Here is a 14081-nt window from a genome sequence, read left to right on the forward strand (position 1 = left end):
CCAGTAGATGTCGGTCAAGCTATGGCGCGCTGAAGGATGATGTAGTAGGGCCAGTAGATGTCGGTCAAGCTATGGCGCGCTGCAGGATGATGTAGTAGGGCCAGTAGATGTCGTTCAAGCTATGGCGCGCTGCAGGATGATGTAGTAGGGCCAGTAGATGTTGGTCAAGCTATGGCGCGCTGTAGGATGATGTAGTAGGGCTAGTAGATGTCGGTCAAGCTATGGCGCGCTGTAGGATGATGTAGTAGGGCCAGTAGATGAGGTTGAACACCAAAAAGTTCACGGGGAACACGACGCGCGACAAGCGGTCCAGCGCTCGGGCGTAGTAGATGTAGGTCTGCCCGTAGCCTTCCATCTGGGAAGAAATACTTCTGAAATTTCAAAAATATTGCTTATATATCATCAAATTACTTTTTCTATCTCTGAATGATACAGCAATAGCTTACTTGAGTATCACAATTAAAACAATTTGAAAGTCTGCACCAGTTAACTAAGTGTTCAGTTTGTATGAAAGATACAAGCGCAACTTAAATCTCTAGATTAAGAGTAATTACCTCTGTAGGCAACGATTTTAATTCACTCCGGAATTGAATTAATATTATAAACATAACACCGTATATTAAATTTTGAAAGGATTTCTAAATATCTTCCATTTACTTCTCTGTTCTTGTTCAAAAATTTGTAAGTATTACCTTAGGCTGACCGGGGAGCGGCTTGGGTGCTCCTCCAGTATAGCCCGCGAGCTGGTGACGAGGAGGATAAATAAGTTGTTATAAATATACTGATAAATGAAGATTAAATCATTGATTGTTCATTGAAATTTCAGCCTTTGCATTTAACTGATTTTTGTAGAAGTGCTGCAAGATTTGCACGTATTATCAGTAAGCTAACACTGAGGGGAAATTAAGCTAACACTGAGAGGAAGTAGATGCATGAATGTTGTTCCCAAAATCATTTTTTCATTAAATCAGATGAGTTCCGTCTCACAGCTTTATCATCAAAATTAGTTCTACACTCACCCATCTTGGCAGATGAATTAGTTCAGGAAGTCTCGAGTCGATCATTAATTTGTTTGCCAGCCAGTTAGCTACCGTGAACTCCAGCAGGGCGCTGAACACCATGATCATGCATACACCGATCCACACGTCGATAGCCTGTACACGAACATGGATGTTGATTTTTAAATCTACGTATGTTTTTATGAACAATTAGGGCTTATTTACTTGGCGTGAAAAAGTATCTGTTTTTCGGTTTTTCAATCAAAATTGAATATTGCTGTTTGAACAGGTTCAAGCACGGAAATAAATTGAGTGTAGCTGTTTAAAAAATTTTAAGCAGTTCGTCTTAAACAAGTTTGGGAACGGCTTCCAAAAAAATATAACTCAGTACTCACTGCAGTGAGTGACAGCTAGAGAGCGTATTTTCTCGTCAACGAAAACGTGAAGTCACGGACAGACAGACAGGCGGACTTGACGAGCACAGTAGTGCCTTTTTTTCCATAAATGAGAAAATGCGCTAAAAATTAGGTACGGTTTCTCAAACAAATTTAGTAGGGATTTTTCTACACTTTCCAGCACGGCTGAGTTTGAGTTTTGCAAAAAGCCACAGTATTATTTAAGAATCCATAGGATGGATTTTGGAAAGTCTGAATCCATGCATCGATTCTGGAGCTGTATAGTTTACGAAAAAACATGTGTTGTATTGATATGTGCCTGAGGGTATACAGATGTTTGACAAGTTTGTTACTAGGCATAAGTCTATTCATTTTTATTAAATAGAGATCAATGAATTATTCAGAAAGCAAGCCTGTAATACTCGTAGCTAAGGGCTGAGGAGGATTAGCTACAGGTTTTTTTTGAACTTGAATAGTAAAAATAATAACCATGCACAGACGCTGATTGAACCGCTGAGAATATGCCCATTATAATACATCCAAAGAAATGACTAAATTCGAAAAAATTCATCAAGTTACAAAAAAATTACACCAAGTTTCATCAAGTTCCGTCAAAATTACAAGGTCTAAAATTTATTGTTGCAGACCAGTGGTCTCCTTAAGCTGTCTGATTTGGGCCAGAAATTATAACCTAAAGCGGATATGTAGCTTTAGGTTATAATTTCTGCCGACTAGGACTCGGTTAGCATCTAAATGCTAATCGAGTCCTAGTCGGCACGTGTTGAAACGTTGGAGTTATGTTTTTGCGTGTGGAAAGTACCTCAGGTACCTCAAGAACCTACGCAATTATACCACTTAATGATCATATGTAGTGGAATACCACCTGATCATGATCACTTAAACCACTTTAATGAATGCATTCATACTCGCCGCCTCAACGACCATTGTCACAATTTATCACATGTACAGTATAAGTCGAGTCTCAGTTTTTCAGTTTCGATTATTTCAGCATTTAATCCTGGTGTGCAATATCATTAATCCTGGTGTGCAACTAACAGTACTCGAAACTTTAACATACAGTTATTTAACTCTACCTGCATGGAGTGTGTCAACTATGAATTTTATCGAATTTAGTGAGATATTGCATTTGTATAACCTTACCTTGACGTAGGAGACGGGAGGCAGGGCCTGCCTAACCCCTGCCGCCAGGGTTGTTAGGGTCAGCAGGGTTGTGACCCCAAGGGTTATCCTACCAGGGGCAGCGTTAGGGTCAAGCCAGAAGGATACCCAGGATATGAACACGATGAGGATGGTAGGGATGTAGGTCTGTAGGATGTGGTATCCGTTCTGCCGCCGGAGCGCGAAATGCGCCGTAAGGCCGCTGTAGATTCCTGAAATTTACAATATTTCATTAATTCGTTCAAAATTCAAGTATTTTAGGTAACATGACTCATGAAATTAAAAAAATTACTGGTTGCATGTAATCTTTTTTTTTTTTTGCAAGTATTCTTTTTTGAAGAGATATCGTTAATTGTAATCACTGCTATTACAATTTATGATATCTCTTCAAAATATGATCTTTTCAAAGTAATAATCGAAAATTTTTAATAAATTTTCAAGATGAGTCGACGACAATTTGTACAAATGGACGGAAATTTTTACAAATGCGTTCAGGAAACAATTTATCGTAAGGCTCAATAGTGAATATTGTTCGCAGGCATCTTCTAAAATACGCCCAAAAATTTATGTTCAGATTATTATCAGCAAAATTGATTTTATAATCTCTTCTGAGCGTCAGAACGTAATGCCATGTGATTGTATTTTCAATTTGGTTTCAAGTTTGGTTTAGCCACAAATATTCAGAACTATACAATTTACAACACTTCAACATTACCAATTCGCACTATAATTATTGTTCAAAACTTCGGGCTGACTGTAAGACTGCACGCACACTAAGTTGGGATTCAAATTATTTCATTTAGGCTTCATTGAAATTCATATTTTTATGTATGAGTCGGATCGCTTCCTCATGGGTAACAACCGTAAATTCGGACCGGATGTAAAATTATTGTTATTAATTTATATTTTTTTAAATTAGATTAATCAATAATGGTGCAAATGTCTTCACTATTGTCAAGACATTGGCGTCTATTGGTACAAATCTTTAAAAAATTATCACAAATTAAAGTTGTTAAACACGCTGACTCCGATTGCTTCATCTTATACTATAATTTAATTTATTCTATTTTAAAACAGGGTTGCCAGACGGTAATTTTTTTTTCAGGGTAAATTCAACGATTTAATTTTCTCAATGGCGTCGCCCGGCTAAAATTTATGATAGGGGTACTGTCTAAATAAATTTGAAAAACTCTACAAAAAATTGCATTTTTATACCGGAACCTACATATATACTTGTATGCATTGATTCTTAGGCCGTTTTGCCGTTTTTCTTCGCGGACTTGGCTGTTTTAGCGCAGTTTCTCATTTATGGAAAAAATGCCCTAATGTGCTCGTCATGTCCTTCCGTCCGTCCGTCCGTGACTTCACGTTTTCGTCGACGAGAAAATGCGCTCTCTGTCACTCACTGCAGTTAGTATTGAGTTACATTTTTTAGGCCATCTGGCAACTCTGAATTATGTACCACTACTTACTGGAGAAATACATTTCGTGGTACGCATATTGTTCGGAGTCAACGTGTTTAAACACTTCGAGTCAACGTTTTTAAACACTTCGAGTCAACGTGCTAAACACTTCGAGTCAACGTGTTAAACACTTCGAGTCAACGTGTTAAACACTTCGAGTCAACGTGTTTAAACACTTCGAGTCAACGTGTTTAACANGGTAAAATTTTGGTGCATAAATCTTCGATAGTTGCAAAGATATTCATAAAAACTACATAAATTTGAATAACTTTTTCGTTTTTGCATGTAGCTAAATACTTCGAGTCAACGTTATTGAACACTTCTAGTCAACGTGTTTAAACACTCCGAGTCAACGTGTTTAAATAACCCTGTGCACCTCACCCGTGACCGTAACGACTGTACGGTTTTCAGTGCCGTACGCCATGAGATCAAATTCGCTAATTTCGATCTCGTCGTCGATCTCGAGGGCATCTTCCGCACTCCAGCTGTACGCTATCACGTTCCCAGGGTTGGCATCTGGGTAATAACTTAAATTACTATTAAATATTCATTAATTACTACACAATTTTATAATATAATGAGAAATATTATCTTTCAGTAAAATTTGCTACAGGAAGACATACCACCGAATAATAGTGTCTGATGAAATTACATGATGACAGAGCAGACAGTATAAATGGTCTGCTAGACTCACAATATAACAGACCATATGGTAAATGGTCTGCTACACTCACAGGATAAAAGACCATCTGGTAAATGATCTGCTACACTCACAATATAACAGACCATATGGTAAATGGTCTGCTACACTCACAATATAACAGACCATCTGGTAAACGTCTGCTAGACTACCTGGAAGACAGACCATCTGGTAAATGGTCTGCTAGACTCACAGGAAGACAGACCATCTGGTAAATGGTCTGCTAGACTACCTGGAAGACAGACCATCTGGTAAATGGTCTGCTAGACTCACAGGAAGACAGACCATCTGGTAAATGGTCTGCTAGACTCACAGGAAGACAGACCATCTGGTAAATGGTCTGCTAGACTCACAGGAAGACAGATGCAGGTAGCAAGTCTGAGCATCGAACGGGTAGAGTTCGAGCTCCAGGGAGCAGGAGAGTCGCAACGTCAACCTGGAGAAAATGTAAAGAAATTCAGACGGCAACGCAACGAAAACGTACAACGATACTGTATAGACAGTATACAGTTGAAGCTGTATAGACAGTATGCAGTTGAAACTGTATAGACAGTATACAGCTTAAAACTTATAGACAGTATTCAGTTGAAAATTTATAGACAGTATATAGTTGAAAATTAATAGACAATATACCGTTGAAACTGTAGGGACAGTATACAGTTGAAACTGTATAGACAGTATACAGTTGAAAATGCATAGACAGTATACAGTTGAAACTATATAGACAGTATACAGTTGAAGCTATATACAGTATACAGTTGAAACTGTATAGACAGTATACAGTTGAAATTGTATAGACAGTAGAGTTGAAACTTCTCACTGAAACGATATAAATGATGAAGATTCACAAAAAATAGGCGATCTAAAAAATCTGATGTTTTGTCCGAAGTTTCTTCAGTCACTTCTAATTTACAGACAAGACACTGTCATGATACACTGATATTCAAGCGACATTACCTCTATATGGTATATGGACTAATTAATTTCTACCCAGAAAAATGAATGAGTCAAATAGCTCGTTCCATGAGTTCCAGTCTCACGGTGGCTGAATGACCAGTCAATGCGGTGAATGAGTTCCAGTCTCACGGTGGCTGAATGACCAGTCAATGCAGTGAATGAGTGACAGTCTCACGGTGGCTGAATGACCAGTCAATGCAGTGAATGAGTTCCAGTCTCACGGTGGCTGAATGACCAGTCAATGCTGTGAGTTCCAGTCTCACGGTGGCTGAACGACCAGTCAATGCCGTGAATGAGTTCAGTCTCACGGTGGCTGAATGACCAGTCAATGCAGTGAATGAGTTCCAGTCTCACGGTGGCTGAACGACCAGTCAATGCCGTGAATGAGTTCCAGTCTCACGGTGGCTGAATGACCAGTCAATGCAGTGAATGAGTGACAGTCTCACGGTGGCTGAATGACCAGTCAATGCGGTGAATGAGTTACAGTCTCACCGCATGCTGTAAAGAACGTCGCCGTTCTGGCTGACCCGTAGCAGAACGTTGGGCACGGTGACGGTGTGCAGTGACGCAACTTTAACGTTCTCGAAGAACGTGTCGGGTTTCCAAATCTTTTCGCGCAGCTGTTAAATAAATGCGAGGCAAGATATTTAATTATCTTTTCTTAATAAATTAATAAATTTCAGTTGATAAATAGGTTAATAAATGCCTGACACATTCTCTTCTCAAATTCGCATATAACTTGAGCAAAACAAAAAAAATCAAACTTAAGAAAATAAAACTCAAACTAAAATAAACTTAAATGAAAGCGCGCGTTATTCTGGAATAACAGTTTATTTTCTGGCAAAACCTTTCATTGAAGGCTGCCACCACAACATCGATCTACACTTTCCAGTAATCAGTATAGTTTCCAACCATCCGTATACACTTTCCAACCATTATTCATATACACCTTCCGACCATCAGTCTACACTTTCCTAACATCGATCTACACTTTTCAACTGTCGGTCCACGTTTCCAACCATCGGACCACTCGTTCCAACCATTCGTTTAGTCTTTTTAAAAACTGTTTCTTACTTTGAAGCTATTGGGTTACTCTATTCAACAATCGGTCTAAACTTTCTAGCCATCGGTTTACATTTTTCTACCTGAGCTCCAGACTCGCCTAACTGAAGACTACACTTCCCCACCTAATATTCAACACTTCCCCACCTAATATTCAACACTTCCCCACCTAATATTCAACACTTCCCCACCTAATATTCAACATTTCCCCACCTAATATTCAACACTTCCCCGCCTAATATTCAACACTTCCCCACCTAATATTCAACACTTCCCCACCTAGGTCACGTCACACTCACCTGAGGGTCTACGATAGTGTAGCTGGGTAGACCACCCTCGTAGGCCAAGCGATGATCATTCCAGCGTTGGCGCAAGAAAAGGTCTAGCGTAAAGTCCTGTTGAACAGTTGGATGAATGACGAATGTTGGATGAATAATGAATGTTGGATGAATAGTGAATATTGGATGAATAATGAATGTTGGAAGAATAATGAATATTTTACAACAGATGCCCTAACCCTTGTATACTTTCTACTTCTTCTTATAGATCTCGGTCCCAGATATTCAATGTGTATTAACTCTTACTTATCAAATAACCGAAAATATATGTCATTGGACACTACACAGAATTTTTATCAGTGAAAATTGAAAAACTCTTAATAACTAATCAGTGTTATTTTCCTGCTAAAATATCAATAACCATGTTGCCTGCGTTCAGGGATCCGAACGAATTGAAGAACATCTGTACGCTCACGTCAGTTGCACCTGAAAAGCAACGAAAACCATTGTTCATATTTGAATTATTGTCTAAAATTCATACTTGAATTAATGCAATAAATTAAGGCTTGAATTAATGTCATAAATTAATATAAGAATTATTGCAATAAATTAATACGTATTGCTATGGAAGATCTTAATACCAACATTAATAGAGGCTTCAGCGTTGATTACTGAAGTTAAAAAAAAACATTTTAACGTACATAGACGAGACGCTATTTAGACGTTACCAAGAAAGGCGTTATCGAGACATTATATGCGGGGCGTTATTGAAGAACTAAAATGAGAGGCGTTTTTGAAAAAGTATTAAAAGATGCGTTTATGAGGTGTTTTTGAGGCGGTAAAATAAGAGGCGTTCTATATATAGAAGCGTTACCGGCATCGAGGCTTAAATATTAAGGGTGATTGAGGCATATATATAAGTGGCGTTTTTGAAGCATAAATACAAAGACGTTTATGAAGCATTGATATAAGTGGCGTTTTTTAGCATAAATACAAAGACGTTTTTGAAGCATTGATATGAGAGGCATTTTTGAAGCATAAATACAGAGACGTTTTTGAAGCATTGATATGAGAGGCATTTTTGTAGTATAAATACAGCGACTTTTTTGAAGCATTGATGTGAGAGGTGTTTTTGAAGCATAAATACAGAGACGTTTTTGAAGCATTGATATTGATATGAGAGGCGTTTTTTAAGTATAAATACAGAGACGTTTTTGAAGCATTGATGTGAAAGGTGTTTTTGAAGTATAAATAGAGACATTTTTGAAGCATTGATATGAGAGGTGTTTTTGAAGCATAAATACGAGACGTTTTTGAAGCATTGATATGAGAAGCGTTTTTAAAGCATAAATACAGACACGTTTTTGAAGCATTGATATGAAAGGTATTTTTGAAGCATAAATCCAGAAACGTTTTTGAAGCATTGATATGAGAGGCGTTTTTGAAGCATTGATATGAGAGGCGTTTTTGAAGCATAAATACAGAGACGTTTTTGAAGCATAAATACAGAGACGTTTTTGAAGCATTGATATGAGAGACGTTTTTGAAGCATAAATACATAGATGTTTTTGAAGCATAAATACAGAGACGATTATGAGGCATTAATTAAAGAGGTCTTTTGAGGCGTTTCTGAGGCATTAATAAAGAGGTGTTTTGATTCGTTTTTATTTGGCATTAATAAAAGAGATGTTTTGAGGCGTTTTTGAGGCATTTTTGTAAGAGATGTTTTAGAGGTATTACTGAAGCTTTAAATAAAAGTCGCTATTGATCTTACTGTTACGGTGCTGGTCAGGCCACACGTTCACGTCGTAGTCGTCGAGTAGCCTGAGTACGCGTTCACGTTGTGACCCTGCAGGGCTGAATAATAAAAATAAAAATTATCTTTATCATTTTAAACTGCATCTTAAATACATTCAAATCACAAAATAATACGGAATCATGCATGCATGGATCCAGAAATAATTCGATAATTCAATATACATACACAAAAAATGGCTAACAGTGTTGGCAGACATCACGAGAAACGACAAAATTGCTACAGTTTTCTAATCAATAATTAACAAGCTAACAATCTATCTGGAAATTATCTTTGAATTTTCAAACATAATTTTTTTAAAAATAACATTAAAAATATCACCCGCAAAGTAATTATCATAAAATTCAAGTTTACTGGAAAAATCTCTGAAAAATATGAGTGTATCTGATTTTTGTATAGAAACGCGCTTTCAGAAAGTGTCAGTTTAAATTAAATCACCTTGAAGTTATGACAATATAGTGGAATATTTTATGCATAACTTTAGATTTCAAGTAATTGAAATGAAATACACGAGTTTGAATTATATGCCAAATGCAACTGCTCTATTGTCTAAAATTTTAAATTCTAATTTAAACGCACTTAGTCTGTGAACTTAGCTGGCTCAGCAGCAGCAGCAGCAGCAGCGATAATCGCATCATCTCATAAACTATGCAAAGTAATATTCGTGAAAAATTATATTTTTAAATTACTGCGAATTTAATTTCAAACACAACGTTGTGTCATATGCGTCACAGAAGTAAATATTTGTGTTGTGTTGACTTTGTGTTGCTGTGTGGTGTATAGCAAGTGATTAGAGACACAACTGACACAAAGTGATGGCAGGGAGAAAAAAAAACATTTCATTGCATCATGACACAAATTAACTCGATCTTGGTGGCACTTGTGAAGGAGCTGACACGTGGCATTGTGTAGCGACACAAAATACCTTTGACACAATGCGTGGTGTCAGCACACAAATTAACTCAACCACAATGCATTGCGTCAATGCCCAAATTGACTCTGACACATGGCATCGTATCACGACACAAATGACTAACACATTGCGTTGTGTCTCAACGCAAAAATGATTCTGACACACGGTATTGTGTCACGACACAAAATGACTAACACATTGCCTTGTGTCACGACACAAATGACTAACACATGGTGTTGTGACACGACACAAAGTGACTCTGACACATGGCATTGTGTCACAGCACGGAATGACTCCGACACACTAAGACTGGCACACAGCCACAGCAGTGTTAGCAGCGCCACGGCGCACAGCCCTTAATAGCTTCTAAGCGCTTGTTTGCTCGGTGAATACCTGGTTAAACGATGTGCAGTTAAATGATGTGCAGTTAAATGATGTACAGTTAAATGATGTACAGTTAAATGATGTACAGTTAAATGATGTGCAGTTAAATGATGTGCAGTTAAATGATGTGCAGTTAAATGATGTGCTGTTAAATGATGTACAGTTAAGTGATGTACAGTTAAATGATGTGCAGTTAATTGATATACAGTTAAATGAATTACAGTTAAATGATGTACAGTTAAATGATGTGCATTTAAATGATATACAGTCAAATGATGTACAGTCAAATGATGTACAGTCAAATGATGTGCAGTTAAGTGATGTACTTGTACAATTAAACACATGTACAGTTAAATACTTGTACAGTTAAACACTTGTACTGTTAAATAATTGTACGGTAATATACTTGTACAGTTGAATACTTGTACAGTTATATACTTGTACAGTTAAATACTTGTACAGTTGAATACTTGTACAGTTAAATACTTGTACAGTTAAATACTTGCACAGATAAGTACTTGTACAGTTATATACTTGTACAGTTAAATACTTGTACAGTTATATACTTGTACAGTTAAATACTTGTACAGTTGAATACTTGTACAGTTAAATACTTGTACAGTTGAATACTTGTACAGTTAAATACTTGTACAGTTAATACTTGCACAGATGAATACTTGTACAGTTATATACTTGTACAGTTAAATACTTGTACAGTTGAATACTTGTACAGTTAAATACTTGTACAGTTAAATACTTGCACAGATAAGTACTTGTACGGTTATATACTTGTACAGTTAAATACTTGTACAGTTGAATACTTGTACAGTTAAATACTTGTACAGTTGAATACTTGTACAGTTAAATACTTGTACAGTTAATACTTGCACAGATAAGTACTTGTACAGTTATATACTTGTACAGTTAAATACTTGTACCGTTAAATACTTGTACAGTTAAATACTTGCACAGATAAGTACTTGTACAGTTATATACTTGTACAGTTAAACACATGTACAGTTAAATACTTGTACAGTTAAACACTTGTACTGTTAAATAATTGTACAGTAATATACTTGTACAGTTGAATACTTGTACAGTTATATACTTGCACAGTTAAATACTTGTACAGTTAAACACTTATACAGTTAAATACTTGTACAGTTAAACATTTGTACAGTTGCATACATGTACAGTTAAATACTTGAACAATTATTAAAAACTAGTACAATCAAAAACTTGTTCAAATAAAAAATGGTTCAGTAAAATAATTATTCTTATTAGAAAGTAAATGCTCATGCTGATCAATGCCTACTGAGTTGAATAGTTTCGTGATTGATTATTTTTAATTCTACGCACACGAATCTTATGCATTATATAGACGGTAATTGATTTCCAATAATACAAATAATTAAAATAATTACATAGTTTTTAACTATACATGTGCTGAACGATTTAACTGTCAAAACTTTGAACATTTTTTTACATATTTTTCTATTACGAACACAGTTAAAAACTCGTTCATTTATTATGTACAGATTATATGGTAACATCATAAAGATATATATTAATAAATACGTTTTAATTATATATTAAACCGCTTATATTTTATGCAATATATAGTTTACCACCTGTATTGTGAATCATTACATGCTCAATGACTTTGAATAACAATAATTAAGTGTACGAACATTTATACCGGATGAATTAAAACACATATACAATGAAATAATTTTCTTGCAATTTTGATATATTTGGGTACCACATTTAAAATAAAAACGTTGATGCTGGTGTTATTAATTTGTATTACTCATCGAATATGAATTTGTATTACTCATCAATTAATAATTTGGATTACTCTTCTATTATGAATTTATATTACTCTTCGACTATGAATTTTTATTACTCGTCGACTATGAATTTTTATTACTCATCGATTATGAATATCATCCGGAATAACTTCGTTATAACCTTCCAAATCTTTAAATGAATACTAAAACAAAGCCTGCAATGAAACCAACTTATTACCGAAAAAATATTTTGCAAATCATCTTTTCTATCTTCCAACTCCTGCAAAACGCAACGTTAAACAAATTTGTAAAAAATTAAATGAACGAGAAAAAATCGCTAATAAAATGTATAGTCAGTTTTTCAGTTTAATTGCATAAATAAAATTATTGCCGTGTTTCTCTTTACCGGTGAAGAAAGACGCAACTTTTTATGTGCACCTTCAAACCAGTGAGAAAAATCAAGTTCAATAATGACAACCAAATAAACCCTACGGTTTACTTAATAAATCTCGTCACATGTGCTAGTAATTAAGCATGTTTCTATATATAATTATTCGTACGTTCATTATAGCTCAGTGCGTGAGATGGCAGCGTGAGAGGCGCACGTGCTGGCTTAAGCTCAAGTCGTTACAGGCAAATTGAATGTTAGGGTCTGACCGTGATTATTTGGGTCTGAACGTGATTATGTGGGTCTGACCGTGAATATATGGGTCAGAACGTGGAAATGTGGGTCTGAACGTGATTATGTGCGTCTGAACGTGATTATGTGGGTCTGAACGTGATTATGTGGGTCTGACCGTGATTATGTGGGTCTGACCGTGATTATGTGGGTCTGAACGTGATTATGTGGGTCTGAACGTGATTATGTGGGTCTGGACGTGGATACGTGGGTCTGAACGTGATTATGTGGGTCTGAACGTGATTATATTGGACTGAACGTGGATACGTGGGTCTGAACCTGATTATGTGGGTCTGAATGTGTATATGTGGGTCTGAACGTGGATGTGTGGGTCTGAACGTGATTATGTGGGTCTGAACGTGAATATATGGGTTAGAACGTGTATATGTGGGTCTGAACGAGTGTTTCTTTAATATTCACTACTATTTTTCATGGGAAAACGGAGATGACGGGACTTGGGACAATGGAAATGCCGAAATTCGGAACGATTAATGATGGGATTCGAGATAAAAAGATTCTAAAATTGCACTAACCATTGACCCTGGGAAAGTGTTGTATATTTTGATGGCCTGCGTTTTTCGGTACAAGGTCAACCATAAGCGATGGGGCTTACAAACAAAAGATGGATAATTCAGATAATAACATAATAAACTTTTAATGTGGTTGGTGAATGTGTATTATAGAAGGACGCAGGCACTAATTAAGAATGAGCAGTGAATAAACGGATGAAGATTGTGAATAAACGGATGAAAATTGTGAATAAATGGATGAAAATTGTGAATAAATGGATGAAGAGTTGTGCGTAAATGGATAAAGAGTTGTGACTAAATGGATGAAGAAGTGTGAGAAAATGGATGAAAAGTCGTGAGAAAATGAATGAAGAGTTGGGAGAAAATGGATGAAAAGTTGTGAGAAAGTGGATGAAAAGTTGTGAGGAAATAGATGAAAAGTCGTCAGGGAATGGATGAATAGTTGGGTGAAAATGGATGGAGAGTTGTGAGAAAATGGATGAAAAGTTGTGAGGAAATGGATGAAGAGTTGTGAGGAAATGGATGAAGAGTTGTGAGGAAATGGATGAAGAGTTGTGAGGAAATGGATGGAGAGTTGTGAGGAAATGGATGAAAAGTTGTGAGGAAATGGATGAAGAGTCGTGAGGAAATGGATGAAAAATCGTGAGGAAATTGACGGAGAGTTGTGAGGAAATGGATGAAAAGTTGTAAGGAAATGGATGAAGAGTTGTGAGGAAATGGATGAAGAGTTGTGAGGAAATGGATGAAGAGTTGTGAGGAAATGGATGAAGAGTTGTGACGAAATGTATGGAGGAAATTAATAAAGATTCGTAAAGAAGCTCGAGACAATATCCCATGATGTCGCCAAACACGATCTCGGTTTAAATCATCGAATAACAAGCGCTTTGAAAACAATAAAGCGAAATTTTAATAAATAATAATTATCCACTAATTTGCA

The 14081-nt window shown here is 36.3% G+C and overlaps 1 protein-coding gene across 2 annotated transcripts; it reads right to left on the reverse strand.

Moving 5' to 3' along the window:
- Positions 1-9706, reverse strand: LOC108678427 (glycine receptor subunit alphaZ1). Of its 2 annotated transcripts, XM_047882326.1 has the most exons (12): positions 9428-9706; positions 8807-8889; positions 7454-7518; positions 7054-7149; positions 6185-6312; positions 5089-5171; positions 4417-4551; positions 2555-2784; positions 1020-1154; positions 693-743; positions 260-355; positions 1-159 (listed from the first exon to the last, which is right to left on the reverse strand). In XM_047882326.1, the coding sequence occupies exons 1-12, from the start codon at positions 9484-9486 to the stop codon at positions 115-117; spliced, it is 1206 nt and encodes a 401-aa protein (XP_047738282.1). In that variant the 5' UTR covers positions 9487-9706; the 3' UTR covers positions 1-114. The 2 variants fall into 2 exon arrangements, with proteins under 2 accessions (XP_047738282.1, XP_047738283.1); XM_047882327.1 differs by having other exon boundaries at positions 1-355; positions 7508-7518.
- Between the last annotated feature and the right edge of the window lie 4375 nt (positions 9707-14081).

This window comes from Hyalella azteca, unplaced genomic scaffold (genome assembly GCF_000764305.2).
Source record: "Hyalella azteca isolate HAZT.00-mixed unplaced genomic scaffold, Hazt_2.0.2 contig10210, whole genome shotgun sequence".
NCBI lineage: Eukaryota > Metazoa > Arthropoda > Malacostraca > Amphipoda > Hyalellidae > Hyalella > Hyalella azteca.